This window comes from Halichoeres trimaculatus, unplaced genomic scaffold (assembly GCF_033239565.1).
Source record: "Halichoeres trimaculatus isolate MK-OKI-2021-1 unplaced genomic scaffold, fHalTri1.1 fHalTri1_scaffold_14, whole genome shotgun sequence".
In the NCBI taxonomy this organism is placed as follows: Eukaryota; Metazoa; Chordata; class Actinopteri; order Labriformes; family Labridae; genus Halichoeres; species Halichoeres trimaculatus.
Genome location: NW_027437192.1, coordinates 853,990 through 878,356, shown reverse-complemented (window position 1 = coordinate 878,356; position 24,367 = coordinate 853,990). Strand labels below are relative to the sequence as shown.

General features: G+C 37.3%; 2 protein-coding genes across 4 annotated transcripts in view; both read right to left on the bottom strand.

Annotated features, from left to right (window-relative positions):
• The window catches only part of LOC141803505 (zinc fingers and homeoboxes protein 2-like), a 165,272-nt gene extending 164,847 nt beyond the window's left edge, over nt 1–425 (bottom strand). Inside the window, exon 1 of the mRNA XM_074687593.1 lies at nt 237–425. The gene's annotated coding sequence lies outside the window, so the exon portion shown is untranslated. The remainder of the gene's footprint in view (nt 1–236) is intronic.
• A 17,580-nt stretch (nt 426–18,005) lies between these two features.
• The window catches only part of col14a1b (collagen, type XIV, alpha 1b), a 130,118-nt gene continuing 123,756 nt past the window's right edge, over nt 18,006–24,367 (bottom strand). For all 3 annotated transcript variants that reach the window (XM_074686661.1, XM_074686662.1, XM_074686663.1), the window contains one exon: nt 18,006–19,212. In XM_074686661.1, the coding sequence (XP_074542762.1) occupies nt 18,926–19,212 (287 nt within the window). In that variant the 3' untranslated portion in view covers nt 18,006–18,925. The remainder of the gene's footprint in view (nt 19,213–24,367) is intronic.

The following is a 24,367-nucleotide window of genomic DNA, read 5'->3' as shown; positions in this document are numbered from 1 at the left end:
GGCTGCTGCTGCACATCACTGGAGCTGTCCTATATGAGCATGCATGCACCTCCAGTGCTCTGAAACAGCTCTGTTTTTACACTTTTATCACTTTATTTCATGCAATGCGTCTGATCTGTGCAGAGCTGGGACTCTGTGATGTAAAGCATCCTCTCTCCTTTACTTTTATATGTATATATTAAACACCATCTACCCTCAGAGGACTCCTCCAAAGCCCCTCACAGCCACATATATACCTGAGTGGGAACATAACACGCTGTGCCGGAGCAGGGAGCAGGTGTGCTGGTTTCCTCTGAACACCTGTTTGATCCGGGCTGACCCCACAAACAGCAGCATCAGCCTGGGAGCAGCTCGTTGTCCTGCAGCATGTAAAGAAACATGACTTTCCTCCTCTGACAGGGAAACAAAAGACCTGTGTGTGTGAGTGTGTGTGTGTGTGTGTGTGTGTGTGTTTCTGTGTGTGTGTGTGTGAGGCTGTGTAAGTTGAAGTTTCCTCCTCTGTGTGGAGGATTGCTGTCTGCATATAATCAGGCTCATGTATTTTTGATAAATGTGCTTGTTGTAGCAGATCAGGTGCTGTAAATGTGGAAGCATCCACTCACAGCTCTGTGAAAACATGACAGAGAGCGACACCTACAGGCGCACCTGGGGACTGCAGCCTGTGTCTCCATGGACGGGTTTCTGGGCTGTTTTTTGGACTGTTTTCTGATTTAATGAGCTGAAATTTGTGCAACAAACGAGAAGGAAACGAGCAGATCATCCTTCTCTGAGCCTTGATTTTGCTTTAATGCAGGAGTCTGCAACCTTTACTTTCCAAAGAGCCGTTTTGCCTCAGCTCACATGGATGAAAGTCATTTGGGAGCCACAAAATCGACTTTACCTTCACATTAAGACCAAAAAGTTTATAATCTGTTAAATAATTAAATAAGCTTTTGAGTTAATAAAATTGTAAGTGTATTTTTTTTTAATTTTCAATAAATTTGCAAATTTAAGGAAAAAAAATAAATTTGTAATGTGATAGATTTAATAAATATGCAAAATTTTTGAAATACCATAAGTTAATTTTTTTTAATGAAAAAAATAAAAAAAAGAAAATAAAAATGTGCAAAATTTTTCTATTTCAAAAAATTTGCTGAAATGTTATAAATTTGCAAAAAAAAAACCTGAATAATGCAAATTTTAAATTATGCTTAGTTTCGAAGAATTGTAAAACTTTCTAAAATTGCAAAAAAAAAAAAAAAAAAAAAAAAAAAGGTTATTTACATTAAAACAAAAATTCAAAATTTGTTAAATCCCCAAAAAATGGGGAATTATTTTTCTCAATCTGCAAAAATGTCAAAAAATTGAAAAAAAAAAAAAAGATTGAGAAAAAAAATTAAAAGCTTTATTTCAAGGGGTGATGCATTTTTAGTACAATAGAAAATAGGGAAAAAAAGTAAAAAATGTATTTTAATAATATTTGTCTTTATATTTATTTTTAAAAACATTTGATATGTGTTAATAATAAAACATTTTTTTAGTGAATCAATTTCTTTTTTGTATCTTTAAATTTTTAAAAAGCATTACACCACTTCTTGTTCTTTGGTGCAGGTAAATAAGCTGACTATTTACATCAGGTGTCTGCAACCTTAACTTTCAAAAGAGCCATTTCCTCCGCTTGAAAGGATCAAAGTCATTCAGGAACCACAAAAACTACTTTATCTTCACAATGAAGACAAAAAAAGTGGTTAAACTTCTGAACATAGTAACAATCGAGTAAATTATTATCTTAATATTTAGTTTGTTGGTGTTTATTGAATGGTATATGTGATGTATATGTTTTAATTTAAATAAATTGTTGTTTTTTAATTGAAATGTCAGGGCTCAATTTGCCAAATTTATGAAATTTCAAAAAGTGCAAAATTTTATCAAATCTTTGACACTTTAAAAATTTGCAAAAATGTTTCCAAGAAATCAAATTTTATAATTGGCTTACTTTTTTAAATATCAAAAATTTGCCATAATTTTATTAATTAAAAAAAAAATGTAATTTAAAAAGTTGCTTTTTTTATTTTAAATGTTATCATTTCAAAAATTTAAAAAAAATCAAATTGAATTATTTGCAAAATTTTAGACTGGCAAATATTTTTTTTAAAAATTGCAATATCTTCAAAAAATGTATTTTCCCCACAAATTTGATAAAAAGTCAAAAAGTTAAAAAAAAAAAAAATTGCAAAAAATCAAAAAAAAATATTGGAAAGCTTTTTCCTCTACAGATGTAATGCAAATTTAGCTCAACAAAATGTTAATGTGTGATTTTTTTTTTTAGTGTCAGTGTCTTTAAACATCAATACCTTCTGTAAGAAAAATAACAATTCTTTATTTTTTAAAATATTTTTTAAAGCTACAAGGAGCCACTGCAGAGGAGTCAAAGAGCCACAGGTTGAAGACCCTTGATTTACATCATTTTATTCTAATAAGTGCTACATTTTTACTGTTAAATTAAGATATTAATCAGTTTTTAGACCTATTTTTTCTGCCCTTTGAATAAAATGTGATTTGCGCTCGTTTGTTGGTTAATTTGATGAAATCTCAGCGTCAGTCTGCAGATCTTTGTGCACCCTACCTTTGTCAGAAGATAATTTACACCTCTGTTTACCTTTAAAGTTAGATTTTTTTGATAATGCATGAAAAGCTGCTTTAATTTCTCATGCATCAGCTGTTTTATATAAGCGACGAGTCTTTAAATCTCGTATTCTGGTCATTTCTTCATGCACGTGTCGACAGAAATCCTCCTGCAGCAGAGATTTCCCTCCTTCCTGAAATAACGGAGAATGAAACCACGTTTTTTTGTCTCTTTTTTTGTCCAGTTTTGAGTCGTGATGCTGTTTAAAATCTGCACCAAACCTCTTAAATTCCCCTCTACCTGTGCAGATGCTGCACCAATCGACCATCAGTGATTCATGTGCTTGCTCCAGGGCACTGCAGCAGGCCTGTGGTGGGTCTCCAGGATACGAATGGCCGCCTTCCCCGGCACAGCAGCATGTTTAATGTCAGGCTTTTGTTTTAGGGAGGTTTGTTTGTGGTGTAGTGGTAATCAGCGCTGGTTAATTTCACACAGCCAGGAGCTCTCCAGGTGGTTTCAGATTATCTGCTGTTAAAAAACCACAGCCTGACATTGTCTAGACAGACTCTCGCCTCTTAAACTTGTTAAAAATTCACTCATAAGCCAGCTTTCTAATTGATCCTCCTCCTGCAGCAGCGTTTCATCCTCTGCACCGGAGGCCTGCGTCTGTCTGCCTGTCTGGAGTTTATTCAAAGTCCAATTCAGGCTGCAAACGGCGTCTTCCCTCGCTCAAACACTCCATCCTTATGCCGGGTCGTGATGCATTTAGGGACAAGCTGGTCAAATTAATACACAGCCTTTGGTAGCAGACACGGTGCCGCAGCCCCTGCCATCTTTGCCGAATGGTTTTCTGCAACTGGAAGCCCTCGCCAGTGTCTCCAGAATACACAATCAGGTAATGTTGCCAGGCAAAAGTGCCAGCTCTAGCCAATAAGCAGAGTTTTGGCCAACATTGCTTAGCAACAAAAGTTAAAAACTGAACCACTCAAGGCTTTAAATAGTCTTTAAAAAAGTAATCAAGAGCCGACAGAGTCACAAATGTCTGCAGATAAAAAGGATTCCAGGCGACGGAGGGAAAGGAAAGAAAGAAAAACCTGCCAAACGGGAAAAATGAAATTAAAGTTTGTCTCCTGTTGTGACAGAAAGTTTCTCTTTTCTTATTTAATGATGATAATTTTTACCTCTGAAACTTTGACTCTGAGCTCAGGCCTCAGAGACTCAGACGGAGGAAGCTTCTTGTCCTCTACTGTAACTCTTTGACTCTGTCCGTAAACAATAAATCAGAAAGTCTGAATTCATTCAGGGAAATCTCCTCCCTCCATCACGGTGGCGTCTTGGTTTTTAGCATCCTCTGATTTTTAATGTACAGGAAAAACCAAGGTGTCTGAGTTTTGATGGTTTTGTTTCTTGTCGCTGATTTCTCTCCGTGAAGCTTTTCCTCTCTTTGTGTTTGTCTCTGTGGTTAGTTTAGCTTTTTGTCTCTTTGTGGTTGTTTTTGTCTCTTTGTAGCTTTGTGTCTCTTTCAGAGTGTTTGTGTCTCTTCATGTTTTCATGTTCATGTTTTTTGTGCCTCTTTGTATTAATTCATTGTTTCTTTGTGTTTTTGTGTCTTTGTGGTTGTTTTATGCTTTAATGTGTCTGTCTTCACTTCTTTTTGAGCTGTTTCATATCTCTCTTTTTTTTGCCATGTCTCTGTGGTTGTTTCGTGTCTCTTTTTATTATTTATTGCTTCTTTGTTTAGTTTTATTATGTGCCTGTTTGAAGCTGTTTTTTCTTCCTTTTTTGTTGTTTTACTTCTTTGTGATTGTTGTTTTTTCTTTGTGTTTTTTTTTTGTGTGTCTGTTTTCTTTGCCCATTTGTTTATTTATTCATTTATTTTTTTGGTCTTTTTTTTTAGCGTTTTTTTTTTTAGTTTTTTTTTTTTAGCTATTTTGTGTCATTTTGGTTGTTTTACCTCTCTCTGTGGTTGTGAGTTGTTTCTTTGTTAGTTATTTGTATTGTCTCCAAGGTTATTCTGTGTTTTTGTTGTTATTTATGCTTAAATGTGACCATATTTACTTCTTTTTTGGGGCTGTTTTCTTTCTCTCAGTCTGTTTCTTTCTTTTCTTTCTTTTTCTTTTTTTTGCCTAGGTTGTTTTCTGTGTCTTTTCATTATTTATTGTTATAATGTTTACTTTTATTGTGTGTCTTTTTTAGCTGTTTTTTTTTCTTCCTTTCTTTGCTGTTTTACTTCTTTATGATTGTTGTTTTTTTCTTTGTGTGTTTTTGTGGCTGTTATCTTTGCCTAATTATTTTTCTATGTCTTTGTTTTTTTTGTGTGTTTTTTTTTTGTGTGTGTCCATTTTTGGGTTGTTTTTCTTTCTGTGGTTGTGAGTTGTTTCTTTGTTTTTTTTTTTTGTCTTTTGTCTTTTGTCTGGTTATTTTGTGTTTTTGTTGTTATTTATGCTTAAATGTGACCATTTTTACTTCTTTTTTTTGGGCTGTTTTCTGTCTCTCTTTTTTTTGTCCTGTCCCTGTGGTTGTTTTGTGTCTCTTTGTATTATCAATTGTTTCTATGTTTAGTTTTATTGTGTAATTTTTTGAAGCTGTTTTTTTTTCTTCCTTTTTTCTTCTTTTTGTTTTCATTTTTTTTACTTGTTTTTCTGTTGTTGTGGGATTTTTTTATTGGATTTTTTTTCTGTCTCTTAATTTTTTAAAAATATTGTAAGATTTATTTTGTTAGACTCCTTTTATGGTTCTACTTCTTTCTCTGGTTGTTTTTTTTTTTGTACGTTTATTCCTTTTTTATTTATTTATTTATTTTCTCTTTGTCCCTTTTTCAGTCTCTCGTCTGACTTTTTGTGTCTCTTGTTTTTTTTTTTTTTTTTGTTTTTTTTTTTTACATCTGTCTGTGGTTCTTAGTGGTTTTTATGAAGGTTTAGATGTATACATATACACATGTGTGGCTACCTTTTCTTCTTTTAAGCTGTTTTGTGTCTGTTTTTATGTCTTTATTATTTGTTTCATAGTGTCTTATGACAGCATTTTTTCTTTTTTCTTTTTTTTCATCTGTCTGTGGTTGTTAGTCATTTCTTTATGTTACTTATTAATTATTAATTTATTGTTGTTTTTTTAATTATTATTTTTGTAGTTGTTTTTTTGCCCCTGTGTTCTTTCAGATGTTTTTTAATGTCTTTTTGTTTTTGTTGTTTCTTTCTGTTTTTTTGTGTCTCTCAAGTTTTCTCATGCTCATATATTTGGCTGTCTTTTTTGGGGGCTGTTTGTTTTTTGTCTCTTTCTGGGTTTTTCTTTGTCTCTTTGTCCCTACGTGTCTTTTTTCTGTCTCTGTGATCGTTTTCAGTCTCTTGAGGCAGTTTCTCTGTCCTGAGAAGTCTCTAAGTTGCTGTTTTGCATCTTTCTCTGGAAGTGTTGAGGTTTGTTTGTGTTTCTCTGAGCTGATTTTGCATTTCTCGGTGGCCTTTGCATCTTTGGGTGGTAATTTGTGTCTGGTTGACGTTTGTTTAGCATCTTTTACTGGTTGAGCTGCGTCGACTCAGGGCTTGTTTCATTTCTTAGCAAATGTCTCACAGTGAAAGTTTCTTCTGTCAAACTTTTGTAGTTTTGTTTCAGTCTCTGTCGTTGGTGTACTGCACTTTGAGATATTTTTGCATCTTGTTGTATTTTTGCGTCCTTCTGTGGATTTCAGAGTCGACCTTTGACCCCTGCTCCTGTGCTTCAGCTTACCCGTTCATGACGTATTTTTGTACATTTTTCTTGTGAAAATAATTCATCTTTACTGAGCCAGAAGTTAAAAACAAGTAACAAAAGCTGTGCTGAAAGAATCGGCAGGAAACACTTGTTTTTTGTTTTCCGTTCACCCGGCTCATTACTCCACAATAAACCGTCCGATGAGTGACACACCCAGGGAGAGCATTTGCATATTATTGTGTTTGGAGAAAGAAAAGCACGTACCTGTAAGGAAAAAAAGACAGGATAAAAATGACTATCAGGAGCACAAAGAGGCTTTCAGCAGGTTTTCAGAGGCGCAGCGGTCGTTAGAGTCAAAATAAAACCGATCTGAACTTTGAAATCGCTCGGTGAAAAGCAGAAACAGCACAACAGACGGCAGTCGTGTGGTTTTCTTTCATTTCGTCTCATGACGGGAACGTTTGCAGCCGCTGGCCTCCTTCCTGCAATTAATCACACAAAGACGCCTGAAAAGAGGAATGAAAGTGTTTTCTGGAGCCGCAGCTCGACTCACGCAGCCCAGGGCCGTTCTGACGGTTAGCGAGGAGCCGGAGCTGTGACACGTCAACGGGACGGCGTGACGAGGAGGCCGCGGGCCACCAGGAGTCTGTTTGTGATTTGATTTATGTCTCATTACAACCATCATGAGTGGGAGACACAGAGAATAATAACAAGGAACAATAAAAACAGAAAAATGGAGACATTAATGGGAATATTTACCCACATGGCAGAGAGGAAATCAGACAATCAGCTCTTTAATACCAACAAAATCACCAGACTGACGTTAGACTGATGGAGAAATACAGTTAAATTAGCCAATCAGGGCTGTTAGCCATCAATTAATGCTGGTTTTAACACGATAGCCTGGAAATATTTCTCAATATGGCAAAATCTGAAAGAAACACAGAGGATTCAAGACAAATAAAAGGTTTTAAAATAAGGATTTAAGGAACAAAGTCAGAATATTAGAGGAAAAAGAAATACCAAAAATAACTCGTATATTTATGAGAACATCAATGAGAAACGAATCGTATGTGAATGAGAAAAACATGTCATACATTAGTCAACATTCATACTTTTGTCAGAAAAAAATGTAAATGTTTGAAAAGTGCGTTAATGAAAGATTTATCAAATGCTTATGAGATTCGCATCAGGCATTAATGAGAAATACGTCGTACACTTCTGTGAAAACAGTCATTCACATACGTGATAAAAGTCTAAGATTAAAAAAAAAACATATTTTACACTTATGAGAAACAAAATTTATCTAGAAGAGATAAGTTATTAGATTTTAAGAAATACATTATAAAATTATGAGAAAAACTTTGTACACTTATGAGAAAAAATGAAAACACTTGTATGAAGTGCGTCGTACGGTGATGAGATAAAAGTCTTAGATTAAAAAAAAAAAAGTTAACACTTATAAAAAACTAGTCTCTCGTTCAGAAAAAAATAAGTTGTTAGATGATGAGAAATATGTCATAAATTTATGAGAAATACTTAGTACACTTGTGAGGAAAAATGGGAAAACTTGTATGAAATTAGTTTGTCCCTGATGAGGTAAGTCTTAGATTTAAAAAAACAAAAAAACAAAAAAAAACTATTACACTTATGAGAAACTAGTCACTGATTAAGAAGATAAAGTTGTTAGATTATGAGAAATAAGCAACAAATTCATGATAAATATTTGGTCACTTGAGAGAAATGTGTCATTGATTTATGAGACAAAGTCACATACTTGAATAAGTGGCACATGAAAAAAAAAAAAAAAGATTACATTTATGACTTTTTTTTTTCAAACTTATGAGAAATACTGATGTGAAATAATGTTCACACTTGTATAAGAAAAAGTTGTTCACATATGAGAAACATTTATGAGACAAAAGTCACACACTTGAACAAGCAGCACATTTTAAAAAAAATCAACGTACATTTTTGAGAACTTCTGAGAAAAATGTGTGAATAAAGTCTTACATTTGTGACAAATCAGTTGACTAATGAGAAATCATGTGTACACGTGTATGAAATGAATTGTTCACTTAAGAGAAATATGTCAAACGTTTGTGAGACAAAAGTTTAACACTTAGCAGAAACAAGTTTTACACATTTTACACATTTTTTTTACACATATGTGAAATATTCAATACACTTTAATGAGTAAAGTTTCAAACTTATGAGAAGTTTTTTTCTTATTTTTTTTGTGTGAAATAAATCTTTAATTTGTGACAAACTAGTTTTTTATTTATGAGAAATAAGTGATACATTTACGAGAAAGATGTCACACAACTGTGAGAAATAAGCCGTGAACGATGAGTACTAATGTGAATATATGAGAAATTAGATTTTCATTAATGAGAAAAGCTGTTAAGTTGTAAGCTAATGGGAATAATGGGAAATAAGTTTGTGTTAACAAGAATTAATTTATGAGGACAAAGTCAACTTTTACATTACCATTTTCATTCTTTGGCGGGACATTTTTTTTCGCCCAGTCTTCTGTTTTGTCCCCCCCCCCCCCTTTTTATCTGCTTTTATTTTTTTTTACTATGTTTTTTTTTTCAGATCTGTTTGCATCCTTTTAATTTAATTTACTTGTCCAACACTTTGTTTACAGCTGTGGTTATTTTTTAAAGTGCTTTATAAATAAAGTTGGTTTGGTATAAATATGTAAATTTGAAAGATGAAAGTTGTAAATATAGGAGCCGTTAGCTAAAACAAAAGCAGCTGATTCATCCTCCGAGGAAAACTTTGTTGTTGTTGAGTGTGTGTGATTTTCTTTAAATGATGTTAAACTGATCCGGACTGTCCTCTCAGCTCGTTGTGCCTCAGACTGGACGCTGGTTTATACATAAACATGGAGGTTATGACTCCTGGCTCACGGCCTTCGTGGCAGCGCCGCAGCTCGCTCTTCGACTTCGCTGACTCTGTGTCTGGACCAGAAAGTCAAAACCTCTGAGAGACCAAACAGCTGAGCCTCTGAGTTTTACACAACCTTCAGCTGCAGAGAGCGAACACACTGCAAAAACACTCCCAGAGCAAACTTTCAGGAAGAGTGTAAACTCAGAGGACTCCATCAGATTTCACCAGGTTGATGGTCTGACTTGTTTACACTCGACCTTCCTCCTGAGCTGACGGCGCAGAGAGACGCAGAGAGACGCAGAGAGACGCAGGCAGAGGAGTTTTCTGCTCGGCTGCTTCGTCTTTGTTTTTGTGTTTATTGAGATTCAGAATCAGAGACGCTCCACCTGCTCTGCATAATAACATCCAGCCCAACCCCGGGGCTCATTTACACACAGACGAGTGTTTGTAAAGCTACAGTATCCGTACACACACCAGGAGTGTGTGTGAAATCTAATAATCCCGTCTCTGTAGGAAAATCTTCATCGCTTTGCTACCAACACATTTCCACGCACACGCTCGTCCTTGCAGAGATTTGAGGTTACTGCGCACACACACACACACACACACACACACACACACACACACACACACACACACACACACACACACTCACACACACAGTTTGAAGAAGCAGTGAAGGTTTATGAATGGCTCGGGTTTGTGTGAAGAGTTTCTGATTCAACAGAAATAAAAACCTGGCGTTTTTATTTCTGCAGAGAGTTATCACCTGGATCTGCAGCTCCACGCCGTTTTTCACGGAGAGTTCCAGATCATTTAATCACCGCTCCGACTCACGCTCCATCCCCGTCAGAGCCCACAGGGCACTGGTTTGGGAGGAAATGTGGATAAATAGGTGAGGTGGAGTCTGAATATGTCAGAATACAAGATATTTCTTAAGAAAGGAGTGGTGGTCTTTGCTGATGCTCTCCCTGCCTTGGTTCTTTAAGTATGCATATAAAAAATGAGTGTAGATGTGCCCTCCCCGCCTCAAGCTTTCTATTCCATTGTCATGATTGATGCTTTCTCTGCACTGCATCCTAGAGGTTTTTAGATGCTGCTCTGCCTGCCTTTGCTTTTCATGTATGCACATGAAACAGAAGGGGAATGTGCCCCCATTGCCTCACACTCTGTGTTTCATTACTGTGGCTGATGTTTCTACTGCTCTGTATTCTAATGGGTCTTTACTGGTGCTCCCCAAACCCTAGCTTTATGTTTATGCACATGAAAGCAGAGTGAAGGTGTGCTCTCCTCGCCTCAAGCTTTCATATTCCAATAATGTGATTGATAATTCCACTGTTCCAGACCCCAAGGTTTTTTGGCTGCTGCTCTCCCTGACTTTCCTTTTTATGTATTCCTATTCCATCATTGTGGTTGATGTTCCCTCTGTTCTGTACTCAAAATGGTCTTTGCTAGTGCTCCCCACCCTAGCTTTTTGTTAACCTATTAAGCAGCCAAAAAAGAGGAGTGTTCCCTCCCTTCATCGAGCTTTGGTCATACCCTGTTGTCACTGATGCTTAATCTCTTCTGTACCCCGGAGTTCTTTGCTGCTGCTCTCCCTGCCCTCAGTTTTTTGTTTACAAAAGAGTCAGTGTGTTCTCTCCTTGCCTAGAGCTTAACATTCCATTGTCAAAAATGATGCTTCTCTCTGTATTATACCTCTTGAGGTCTTTGCTGCTGCTCTCCCTTCATTTCCTTTATTTGTTTCTCTCTATAAAAAAGGTGATGATGTGCTTGTCCTCCTTCAAGCTTCCATATAACATTATTGCAATTGGTGCTTGCTCTGCTTTGTGTTCAGAGGGTCTTTGCTGCTGCTTTCCCGTCACTTACATTTTGTTTAAGCTTGTTAAAAAAAAGGGAAAAAAAAGGAAAAGAAAAAAGGTAAGTGTGCTCTTCCTGCATCAAGCTTTTGCTGTCCACTGTTGTCATTGATGCTCGCTCAGTTGTGTACTCCTGGGGTCACTGCTGCAGCTCTCCCTGCCTTGCCTATCTATGTATATGCACATGAAAAAGGAGTGAAGGTGTGCTCTCCCTGCCTTGAGCATTTTTAATCCATTATTAGAGTTGATGCTTGCTCTGCTCTGCACCTCAGGGGTCAGTGCTTCTGTTTTCTCACCCTTGGCTTTTCATTTATGCACATGAAAAAAGAGTGAAGGTGTGCCCTCCCTTCCTCAAGCTTGTGTGTTTCACTGTTGTAATCGGTACTTGCTCTGTTCTAAACCTTAAGTGTCATTGCTCCGCCTGCGTCAGGCTTTGGTCTTTGATGTAAATTAAGTTGTGGGTGTTTTAAGTCTCCGCAAGGACAAATGGTCTCACTTTTATAAACCTGCAAGTTTATGTTTGTTTTAGGTTGGTTTTTGGATGGATTTTTTATTTTCTTTTTATTTATTTTTTTACTTTCTTCACGCAGACGTTTGTATTTCATACAGTTAAAGATATATTTTTTAAATTATGTCAAACATATAAAACATTCTGTGCTGTTTAATCTCATGTATCAGTGTCTGTTGTTCCCCACCTTCACCACATGAGGGCAGCATTGAGTCAGTGTAGAAGCAGAGCCCAGCAGAGGACGGCGTCTCCGTCTCCTTCCTGTCAGACAAATATCTGCAGAGAGCAAGAGGTCAAAGGTCACCACAGAGAAACAGTTCACACATTACAGAGTAAAATCCTAAAACTGGAAACTTTTGCTGAGAGAAACTCAGGAGGAGGAGGAGGAGACGGAGAAATGAAGCGTCGTTAAAGTGATTCAATTAAAAACCCAAACAAAGGAAGCGAAGGAACGTCTTCATCTCAGGTTTTAATGAGACAGTGAATTATAATCAACCTCGTGAGAACTAAAGAGCTGTAATGACTGTGTTTAAGCTCTCCCAGCTCTCAGGATGATGACAGTTTGCTCCCAGAAAACACTTCAGATCAGAGACTCAGCTGCTGGGAGGCGAGGACGAGGAGCGACGCCGACAGCTGCTGCCGCCGGCGTCTTTTTAAAGAGCTCTCACGTCTTTTTTCCAAACATATTAATGTGATTTATCAGCCAGGATGAGCTGATTTCAGGGAAACACGTATCTGCTGCTCGAGGATCTGCTCAGTTTGTCTAAACTCAGCCACAGGTTCATCTTTAACAACACAAGCCTTTATTCATCCCTCCAAACCAAAGTTTTCTTACCGTATCTTTAATCTATCTTATCTTTCTCTATCAGACTCCCACGCTGATCCTAAAACATAATTTCTTTTAATAAAACATAAACGGGAGCCTCTTAGTTAAGCTCCTGCTGTGGCTCCAAACTGTGACAGAGAAATAACCAACAACACTTTCCAGACTGATAACTCCTCACAAACGTCACATTAAACCAGAAACACACGGCCTGTTTGTTTCGCCTGAGGGGTAAATTACTCCTGCTTTAATGATTCAGGAGCCGTCCTCAGCGGGGGATGAATTATTGATCAGGTATTGGATCGAACTGTGAATCAAAGCCAGCAGGAACTAGTGTGACCTGTAGGATTCAGAAAGTCGGATTTCTCCTGGAGTTACAGAGAAACAGAGATGAAGATTTAAAGCAGAAGCTGATTTTAAAAAGATGATGATAAACAGAGGAAACCCTGAAAGCTGCAGAGCGCTGAGGACGCCTGGGGACCGGGTTGGACACAGATAAATAACGTGCTCCTGACTCCACACACGTCTTTCTTTCAGAGTTCTGTGACTAAAGCCTGAGTTCTAGAACTAATCACAGAATTCTAAAAGTCTTAGTGATGTCATATTCTTAGAATCTATGACATCATTCAGGTCAGAATTCTGACTGCAAACAGGAACATTTCTGAAAAGTCAGGAATAAAGAAGTCGTAGAATAAAGTCAGCGGTCTGACTAAATCTAACTGTGCGTTCACACCAAAAGAGGCAAAAGAGGCAAAAGCAGCACGCACTCCGGAAGTTCATTCATTTTGAGAGAGCCCAGCAGGGCCGGCCCTTGGCATAGGTGACCTAGGCGGCCGCCTACGGCGCCATCTGCTGGTGGGGGCGTAAATAAACATGGGTTTGGTGTTCATTTGCTGGCGTGAACTAAAAGAGGAGGAGGGATGTCTGACCGATGCCGACTTGTCCCTTTTACTGCTGGACTTGTAAGAACTTGTTGATTGTTTACCATCTGTTTACAGTATTCTGTATGCAGTATTTTATTGTGGCTCTAAATATTCCAATGATGTACATTTTTTGCTAATTGCACTGTTTTGACAAGTTTTCAGATTTGCTGTATTGTTTTTATTTTCACAAAAGTTCTGTTAAAGTTTTAGTGCACATTCAAGTGATAAAGAATGTAGATATGTTTATCTTCATATTTTATTATGTATTTATTTTATTGTTTGTGTGTTTGTGTGTTTGCGTGTTTGCCGCGGAGGGCGGAGGGCCGGGGGTGGCGTGTTTTGGTCTTTTGCCTAGGGCGCCTGCTGAGCTAGGGCCGGCCCTGGAGCCCGGCGTCCTGAGCGTCCTGTGCAGCTCCTTTAAATGATAAGCGCCATTTTACTTTGACGTTAGTCACAAGACGCAGCAGAATATTTTGGCCGCTGTCCGCTTTCTCGGGCGTGCTTGCCGCTTTTGCCTCTTTTGCCTCTTTTGCCTCTTTTGGTGTGAACACACAGTAAGGAGTCATAATCTAAATGTAGAATATTGGAGGACAAAGGAAAAACTATCAAAACACTTTTACTGAAAGAACTTGAAAAATTGTTCCCAACAGTCTTTTAATAGAGTAAACTCTTTGTTTAAAGAAAAAATACAAATGAGGAAAAAAAAAGTTTGGAATGTGTGAAATGTTTGTGGTGATATCTATCTATCTATCTATACACTCACCTTTATCAGGTAGACCTTGCTAGTCCCATGTTGGACCCCCTTTTTAATCCTTGGTGGCATAGATTCATCAAGGTCCTGGAAACCTTCCTCAGAGAGTTTGGTCCATATTGACATGATAGCATCAACAGTTGCTGCAGATTTGTGGTCTGAACATCCATGATGAGAATCTCCCGTTCCACCACATCCCAAAGGTGCTCTATTGGATTGAGATCTGGGGACTGTGGAGGACATTTGAGTACAGGGAACTCATTGTCATGTTGAAGAAAGCAGTCTGAGATGATTCCAGCTTTATGACATGGAGCGTTATCCTGCTGGAAGTAGCCATCAGAAGATGGGTACACTGTGCTCATAAAGGGATGGACATGGTCAGCAACAACACTCAGGTAGGCTGTGGACTTTTTTTTAAATCATTTTTTCTCTTTTTCCTTTTTCCTTTTTCTTTCTGTTTCCTTTCTTTTTTCTTTTTTCTCTTTTTTTCTTTTTTCTCTTTTTCCCCTTTTTTCCCTTTTTCTTTCTTTTTTACTTTTTCTTTCTATTTTTCTTTTTCTTTTTTCTCTTTCTTTTTTCTCTTTTTATCCTTTTTTTTTCCTTTTTTCTTTTTCTTTCTATTTTTCTTTTTTCTCTTTTTTTCCTTTTTTCTCTTTTTTCTTTCTTTTTTTTCTTTTGTCCCCTTTTGTTTTGTTTTTTTTTTCCTTTTTTTCCTTTTTCCTTTTGTCTCTTTTTTTTTCTTTTTGTCTCTTTTTTTTCTTTTTTTCCTTTTTTTTTTCTTTTTTTTCTGTGGACTTTAAACCATGCTCAGTTGGTACTAAGGGACCAAAGTGAGCTTAGAAAATCTCCCCCCACACCATTACACCAGCAGCAGCAGCCTGAACCGTTGATACAAGGCAGGATGGATCCATGCTTTCATGTTGTTGAGGCCAAATTCTGAGCCTACCATCTGAATGTGGAGCAGAAATCCAGACTCATCAGACCAGGCAACGTTTCTCCAATCTTCTATTGTCCAGTTTTGGTGTTGCTGTGTGAATTGTAGCCTCAGTTTCCTGTTCTTAGCTGACAGGAGGGTCACCCGGTGTGGTCTTCTGCTGCTGTAGCCCATCTGCCTCAAGGTTGGACGTGTTGTGTGTTCAGAGATGCTCTTCTGCAGACCTCGGTTGTAACCAGTGGTTATTTGAGTTACTGTTGCCTTTCTATCAGCTCCAACCAGTCTGTCCATTCTCCTCTGACCTCTGGCATCAACAAGGCATTTTGTCCCACAGAACTGCTGCTCACTGGATATTTTCTCTTTTTGGGACCATTCTCTGTAAACCCTAGAGATGGTTGTGGGTTAAAATCCCAGTAGATCAGCAGTTTCTGAAATACTCAGACCAACAACCATGCCACGTTCAAAGTCCCTTAAATCACCTTTCTTCCCCATTCTGATGCTTTGACCTGCAGCAGATCATCTTCATCATGTCTACATGAATAAATGCACTGAGCTGCTGTCATGTGATTGGCTGATTAGAAATTTGAGTTAACGAGCAGCTGGACAGGTGTGCCTAATAAAGTGACTGGTGAGTGCACACACACATGTATAAATGTCTCCACAGCTGCAGCTGGACGTGATGAAACATTTTTTCCTGTTTTTTAAAGTGAACCATTAAAAAGTGAAGAATTACAGAAAAGTTATAAACAAAGAGTGTTTTTCTGTTTGCTCCAGACGTTAACCTGGTAAATAACCAGTTGTCTCACTGACAGGCTGCTTTCCAAACAGAAGCATAAATATTAGTTTCAGTCTGTTTTGGATCTCAGACCCCCCGATGGGAGCCCCACAGGGTCTGGATCTGCAGCAGGTCTCTGCTGGACTCACCTGCTGCTCCTCAATCAGCCTCCTGCTGCTCCCAGAGCCCCTCAGAGTCCACCTGAGGGCTCCAGTTCCTGCTCGGTCCCCCTTCAATCAGACCTCAGAGTCACCTGCTGAGGCTTAGTGACACACTCGACACCCCCTCCCACACACACACACACACACACACACACACACAAAGACACACACCAAAACAACAAGAAGAAGGAGGAGGAGGAGGTGGGGTTGTACTTCAGTTTTATTGTTCTGAGAAAAAATCAATACCAAGTAAAAAATAAATTACATCCTTGATTGTTTTCTTTTCTGGACGTTTCCTGGTCAGAGGCGCAGGGCGGAGACTCTGATTTCCTGCAGCCCTGAACGCCTCACAAACACTGGACTCACAGACGTAGAGCGAGCGTTCATTCAGAGCTCAGAGATTAAAACAGTGAACAAACCAGGCACGTTTTCTCCTCTCTGGATCTTTCCAGATCAAATCATGAACCTTTGTGACCTCTGACCTCACCGAGCTGCCGCCTCCACCTCCACGCCAGAGAGCAGCGGCAGGTTTAAATAAAGGAGCAGTTTAAATAAAGGAGCTTAATGATAACTGAGACAAACACAGGAGCATCCATCCAACCAGCAAACCACACATCAGACAGAGAGAGGACCAGACGTCTGTCCTTAAAGAGAAAAACACGTCCTGATCGGTTTGATCGTCTCCCATCGCTCTGAAACACTACAATATCTGTGTGTGTGTGTGTGTGTGTGTGTGTGTGTGTGTGTGTGTGTGTGTGTGTGTGTGTGTGTGTGTGTGTGTGTGTGTGTGTGTGTGTGTGTGTGTGTGTGTGTGTGTGAGACACAGGTCAGAGGTCAAAGACATCACACTGTGGTAGAAAAACATGCAGAGCTTTCCATAAATAACTTTCTGGTTTATTATTAAATCATCTGTAAAATAAAGAACTGATGGAGGGGAAACGTCAGAGTCTGACAGTTTCTGCAGACCAGGTCTAGTTTTTGGTCCAGTCTGAGTCCAGATCACCCATGGAAACAACTTTACATCAGAACTTTCTATTTGGATGAGCTGCAGTCGGGTACGGAGCACAAACACAAACTGATCTTCCTGAAATGTGACGATCAGTGTTTTGCTTCTCTAAAGTTTTGATAAAGTTTACAGTTCCATCTTTCTTGTATTTTTTGTAAAGATAATCACAAAATAAACAAAATCTTAGATAGTTATAGATTTAATTTAAAGAATGGGCGTGAACAACAGAGCTGAAAATAAGTTTTAGGAATTATTTTTTAATTTGTTTTTAATTTAGGTCAAAATTCTAAATTTAAACACAGAATTCAATATTTCTATAATTAAAGTCAAATTTTAGAGCTAATCATCAAAAAATTCTAGAATTAAAGATTAAAGTCAGAATCCGAAATCAAATAACAGAAATCTAGAATTTTACAAATTTGGTCTGAATTCATCAATTAGTCACATATTTCTGAAATTCTTAAAGTCAGACTTCTTACTTCATCATTTCTTAATTCATAATTTTCAACTTTTTGACAAATTCTATAAATCTTATATTAAAGTCAGAATTCAAAATTTAATGACACCATTCTGGAATTCTTGAAATTTAGTCAAAATTCTGAATTGAAACAAAAAAAAAGTGTAAGAATTTCTCAGAATGAAGTCAGAACTTAAAACCAAATAATGGAAACCTTGAACTTTAAGGACTGGATCAGAATTCAAAATGTAATCATGTGATTCTAAAATCATTAGAGTCAGTTCAGACTTCTTATTTTATTAAAGAATGATATAATTCTTAAATAAAGGTCATAAATCTTGATATAAAAAAATTCTAGAATCCTCAGAATAAAGACAGAATTTTTCAAAAGTAGTCATAAGATTCTAGAACTCTTGGAATTAAGACAAAATTCTAAGGCCTGAACGAAGAATTTTTTGAAATTTCTCATAGGAAGGTCAGAATCCAAAACTTAATCACGTGATTCTAGAATTCTTAAAATTTATTCAAAATTCAGAATTAAAAAGAAAAGTTTTAGAATTTCAGAGATTTAAGTCTGAAATCAAAACCTAATGTCAGAAATCTAGAATTCGAAACATTGGATCACATGATTCTGAAATCATTGGAATGAAGTCTGACTTTTAACTTAATCGCAGAGTGATGTAGTTCTTAAAAAAAAGTTCAATAATCTTAATGTTCAAACAAAAATCTAGAGCCCTTAAAATGAAGTCAGGATTTTAAATTTTAACCATTTGATTCTAGAATTCTTCAAATTGAGTCAAATTATAAAAACAAAGAATTCCAGAATTTCTGAGATGAAAGTCAGAATTCAGAAATCAATAACAGAACAGTCAGAAAGTTAGTCTACTTCACTCATCAGAACAGGTCTGACGTTTGCTGACCTCAGATGGGTATTTGTGTCTTTTTGGCTCCGCCCTCGTAGTTATGGTTGGTCATGTTTACATCATGGTTATTGTTACTGTGCCTGATCTGCAGACACCGTAGACCTCTCGTTAGCTTAGCACAATGCTAGCAGCTGTATTCTATAGTCCATCATGTTCCATCAGACTGAAAGGTGTAACGTGACGTTCTGTTTTCACCTGCAGCTCTCTGACTAAAAAACGCTGAGTCATGTTTTAGACTGACACCGTGCAGAGCGTTGGAGCAACATGGAGGCACTTTACCGACCAGGACCATGAAACCAGCGGGACCAGGATCTGAAAACAGGACCGGCTTCTCTCCTGCAGCCGCTCTGAGAATAAACGTCTGGAGGGAAAATTCTTAAAGGAACATTTCGCCATAAAATCAAAGAGAAATATAAACTCAGTTAAAATCATTTCAACACAAACAACATAACGTTAGCATAGATGAGTTAGCATATCCCCGGCTGAAACCCCACCCCCACCCCTCTACGAAGTCCGTAAGAAACCCTCTACATCAGGCACTTGTTGATTAGTCCGTAACGACTCCGCACCGCCCAATCAGGACCAGCGAGCGGCCCTCTGCCGGCCAATCAGCTCCTCTCATTTAATGAGTCCGGTCTTCGCTCCTCTCTTTAGCCTCCTCTTCGGCCCCAGCTTCTCCTCCTCCCCCTCCACACTGCGGACGCTGCGGTGGACGCCGGGCGAAGTCAGCTCAAAGTCGTCCTGGACGAGCGCCGGGTCGTCGGGCGCCACTGGCTGCGGGGCCGGGTAGTTGGGCTGGTAGTAGCGGTAGGGGTCATCCTCCTCCACCTCGCCGTAGTTTTGGAAGACGTTGGGCGGCAGTTGGACTGGGGATACAGCGCTCCGGTCAATGACTTCCTCAACCTCTGCGGCGACAACCAACCAGGCGGCGAAGCCAAGCCACAACACCAACCAGTCAGTGAGCCCAAAACAAAGATGGCCGACCACCACCAGCACAGGGAGGGAGGGGTTGGGTTGAAGGGTTTTGATTGGGTTAGAGGAAGAACAGGGCGGGAAAAGGAAGGAGCAAGAGACACACAGACAAGGGTTACCATGGGTTACCAAGGGTTACCAAGGGTTACCAAAGGTTATTAAAGGTTACCAGAAGGTTACCAGAAGGTTACCGAGGGTTACTAAAGGTCAGAGATTAAAAGCAGGATTAGGACACAGATTATCTGAGGGATTATTGATGAAAAAAAAACAAATAGTCGACAAGTTTGGGTTTGATGTGAGAAGTTTTGTGCAATCGTTTCAGATCTTTTCAGGCAATGTTTGATGAGTCATCCATTAAAGGGTCATTTCAGTGTTTTTCAGGTGTGGTTGGTTGAGTTTCATGTCACCAACATTAAAACAAGGCGTCAGTTTTCTGCCGACTGAGAATTAAGCTCGTTTAGAGAGACTCTGACCCAAGACCTGTCAAACACGCCGTATGTTTCCTGTGTAGTTGCTGTTGTTCAGGCTGTTTTTAAAGGAAAGGAACGTCACCGAAAGATCCCGCTGTTTTTTCAGGTCCTTATGTCGTCGTCATGAACAGTCATTCGTTTGGCTTCTTTCAATTAAATATGTCTGTCCAGTGTCACGCATGCAACAACTGTCAAGCTAGCTTCATCTACGCTAACTTTACAGAGAAGCTACAACTTCTGGGTCACGATGATCAGAGAAATCAAATAATACAATCAAAATCAGCCCATGGCCCAGAACTCAACCTCTCTGTATTTGATCTATATGAAAAAACGGGAGATTGAAAAAATATATATATTTGTTTCCATATCAAAAAAAGGAAAAACGCAGAAAACAAACTGTGTTTTTAATTTGTTTTTTTGATTAATCACTGAATATCAACTGGATAAATAATCCACAGATTGAGTCGCCCTAATCTCTGTAAAGAGCTGAAAAATTTCTCAGGGGTGTGTTCACTTTAACAAAATGCTGGTTCATCGATACCAGACGTTGCGCTGGATATTTCACTTGTAATTCATTTTTGACAAATTCTATACAGAGATAAAATCTAGTAAATAATTATTGTAATTACACATTTTTTTTATTAATGAAACTGTGTATGTGATGTCTTAGTTTCTTACTTTTGAATAAATTATAAATTTGCAAAAATTTCAATTTGTTTAAAATTTAAAAAATTTCCAAAAATTTGGTACTTTAAAAAATTTGCCAAAATATAGTTTTTTTTAATAATTTTATAAAATTTGCAAAAATTTAAAGAAATTTAGAAAGTGCAAAAAAAAGAAAATATAGATTAAATAAATTTGCAAATTTTTTTTTTTTTATCAAAAACCTTTCAGAATGTAAAAAAAAACATAAAATAAAAAAATTGCAAAAATTATAAAAAATGTAAAATTTAAAAAATTGCAAAAATTTCCCAAAATTTTGGAACTTTCAAAAATTTGCCAAAATTACGTTTTTTTCTTAAATTTTATAAAATTTTCTCAAATTTACAGAAATTTAGAAAATGCTAAAAGTTTTTAACTCATTAGCTAAATGTTTTTTTCAAAAACCTTTCAAAAATGTAAAAAAACATAGATTAAAAAATTTGCAAAAATTATAACAAAAAATTAAAATTTAAAAAATTTAAAAATTAAAAAAAAAAATCAAAAGTTTTGAAATTATATAAATCTTTACAATTTACATGAAAAATACTTGAATTTGCAAACCTTTATTGGTAATAGTGCTCATATTTTGTTGTTTGCTAATGTCTCTCCACATATCAACCATGTTTATTAATCCAGCAGGTTATCAGTTAAATGAATCCATCCAGACAAAATTAAAATCAGTATTTTCTCCCAGATGAGTCTTTTTGTAGATGTAGTTATCTTCCCAGGGCTGTAAAACTTGAGGTTAGCCACAGGTGCATGGAAAGTTGGTGGGCTGTTGATGTTGTAGGAGGTGAAGTAGAGCGGTGGCAGGCTTTATTGACAGATGGGATGAAGATTTAGTTCAACTAAATGTTAACACAGGATTTTATTTAGTGTCAGTGTCTTTAATCATCAACACCCTCTGGAAGAAAAATAACTATTCTTTATTTCATGAATATTTTTAAAGCTACAAGGAGCCACTGCAGAGGAGTCAAAGGGCCGCATGGGGATCCAGAGCCACAGGTTGAAGACCGTCTGCGTCAGAGTTTCTCTAAATGAGCCATGTGACATGTCACTCCTGTAACCCTGCTTTAAAACACTGAAATATCCCTTTAATTCCCGTTCCAATCGTCACGTTGTCAGTGATTAATCTGAGGTGGGATTATTGATTTAATGTTTCCATCCTGCAGAGCGTGTGAGTCTTTCTGTGACCGTGCAGACGAGCTTCAGGGACGTGGTGGAGGTGTTTCTGTTACTGAGTTTGTTTTTTAGTGAGTGTTTTAAAAAAGAGGCACCGGGCGGTCGTAATCTAGGAGAAAGAGCCAGAGAAGGAGGAGGTGTCAGCGTGACGGGGAACAAAAGTTCAGTGTGTTTCTGTGTCTGTGGAGTTTAAGCGTGGATAAAAGATGGCGGACAGAGCAGGAGGAAAGAGGCTGAAGCTGCTCCGACTCCACAGCGCCACCTTTCATCATGGACAGCAGTTTGCAGCCTGTGCAGCACTTTACTGAACCCTGCTGTGTTTGTGAACGCAGCTCAGAGCTCATTTATACCCTGGGTTTAAGAGCGGCGAGGAGCGGCGAGGCGATGCAGACAGACAGACGGACAGACGAGGAGGGGAGAGAAACACAGACAGGATTCATTACAACATGCAGACGTTACTCACATGACAACCCTGCAGACCGCCAGCTGCACAGCGCCACCTAGGCTGCTGTTTGACCTTTAACCTCAACACATCAGGGGTTAACAGAGTCATGCTTTCAGAGGGGGAAGACGAGTCATGGTGGGTTTCCTCCACGCGTCTCACAGACACTTTGATTCAAATTTAAATGTCCTCGCCATGATCAGCTGATCCATTCGACATCGTCAGGATCAGCTGATCCATTCGACATGGTCAGGATCAGCTGATCCATTCGACATTGTCAGGATCAGCTGATCCATCGTTTCATGGTCAGGATCAGCTGATCCATTCGGCGTCGTCAGGATCAGCTGATCCATTCGACATCGTCAGGATCAGCTGATCCATGAGTGAGTCTGATTTATTCAGCTGCTGCTCTGTCTCTAAATCTCTGAGATTTTAATTTCCCCTGAGGCGTCGTCAGAGAAACAGTTTGAGTCGTTTCGAGGCTAAAAACTGAACCTGGCAGCGGCTCCGACTGAAGAATTTAGTCTCTGTTTTTGTTTCTCTGTGAGTTTTAAAGATCGATGCGCGCTGGAGAAAACCCTCATGAAACATCTCCACGGAGATTAAACCCACTCCCACAAACTGAGTCAGAGAAAAACCACCACACGTTCAGACCCAGAATCCAGTCTGTGATCTGGTTTGATGACGAGACGGAGATCATGCAGATTCAACGACTTCAGGAAGGAGAAATCCTCTTAAAGGGTCAGTTCACACAATTCAAACCACACTGAGGAGATTTCTCTAAAGTTTGTTTACAGACAGCTCAGAGTATTCCTCACTCATCTTCATCTTCATCTTCATCTGCCTCGATGCAGCAGGACGGGTAACTCACACCTTTTATCCGTGTTTCAAAAAGCTGCTCTGACTTTTTAGATTTAGAGAAAATATTTACAGATAATTTACAATCACTGTAAAAACTGCAACCAGTTCATCCTAGAATGAGATTAAACTACAAAAAAATCACAACAGAGAAAAACTTAAAATCATCACTGATGAAAGTATTTAATGAAACGACTAAACCATTACACTAAACATAAATATATATTTTGGATTTAAAAAAAAATTTAAACAGAGTGAAAAGATGAGAAAGTGTTAAAAACAGATTGAAAAAATTAAACAATTTTGAAAGCTTATTAAAAAAAAAAATATATATATATATATATATATATATATATATATATATATATATATATATATATATATATATATATATATATATATATATATATACACATAAATGAAATGGGAAATTTTCAATGAAATGCAAAAAAGTGACTAAAATGAATTTAATATCAATTAAAAAAATAGAAAATGAGAAATTACACACAAAATATAGAAAAATCAAAAAAAAAAAAATCCATAGAAATTGAAATTCATTTGAAAAAAACTTAAAATAAAATGGTGAATGGGGCAAAAATTGAAATGCAATTGAAAAGAAAAATGTTCACAGAGTCCAAAATTATTTTCAACAAGAATTTAAATTTTCAAAAAAATATAAAACTATTCAGCAAAACTTTGGTGTTATCAAATGCAAAATTCAAAAACCTTAAAACCTATATTTCTTAAACAATAATATTAAATTAATTTTTTTTTTACTGTTATAATTTATAATAATAATAATAATAATATTATTATTATTATTATTATTATTATTATTATTATTATTATTATTATTATTATTATTATTATTATTGTTATTATTAATAGTAACTTTTTTGTTAACAAAATCATTGTTATTTATAAAAATTCTAGATTTTATTAAATATTTTTGCATTACATGAGATATTTCCACAATTAAAGAAAATGTTGTTCCTTTTTTTTTTTTATTTAAGATATTTATTTTTTTTATTTATTTTGTCGACAAATTTAGGAAAGCCTGAAGTTACCAAAACATAAATCTCCATCTCGTCCTTGTATTCAAGACAGCCAACACACTGACACTGATTCAGTTTTAGCCCAACATTCTATGTTCCTTCATATGAGGTTGTGAAAAGTTTGTGAAATTGACCTTCAGGGCCACCGTAACTGTGGTGTGAACTGATCCAAAGGACACAACTTCATGTCTCTAACTGAGGAGAATAAATGATTCAGGTGAGATTTTAAAATGTCGCAGCATGTTTTCGTCACAGCTCTGACGTTCCCGTGTTTCTTTTTCCTCTCACGGTGAATTTGTGTGAACTGCGCCTTTAAGAGCTGAGTGGATGCTGAGTTTCGGAAAACTTGTTTGGACGTTTGAGACTCTCCAATAACAAG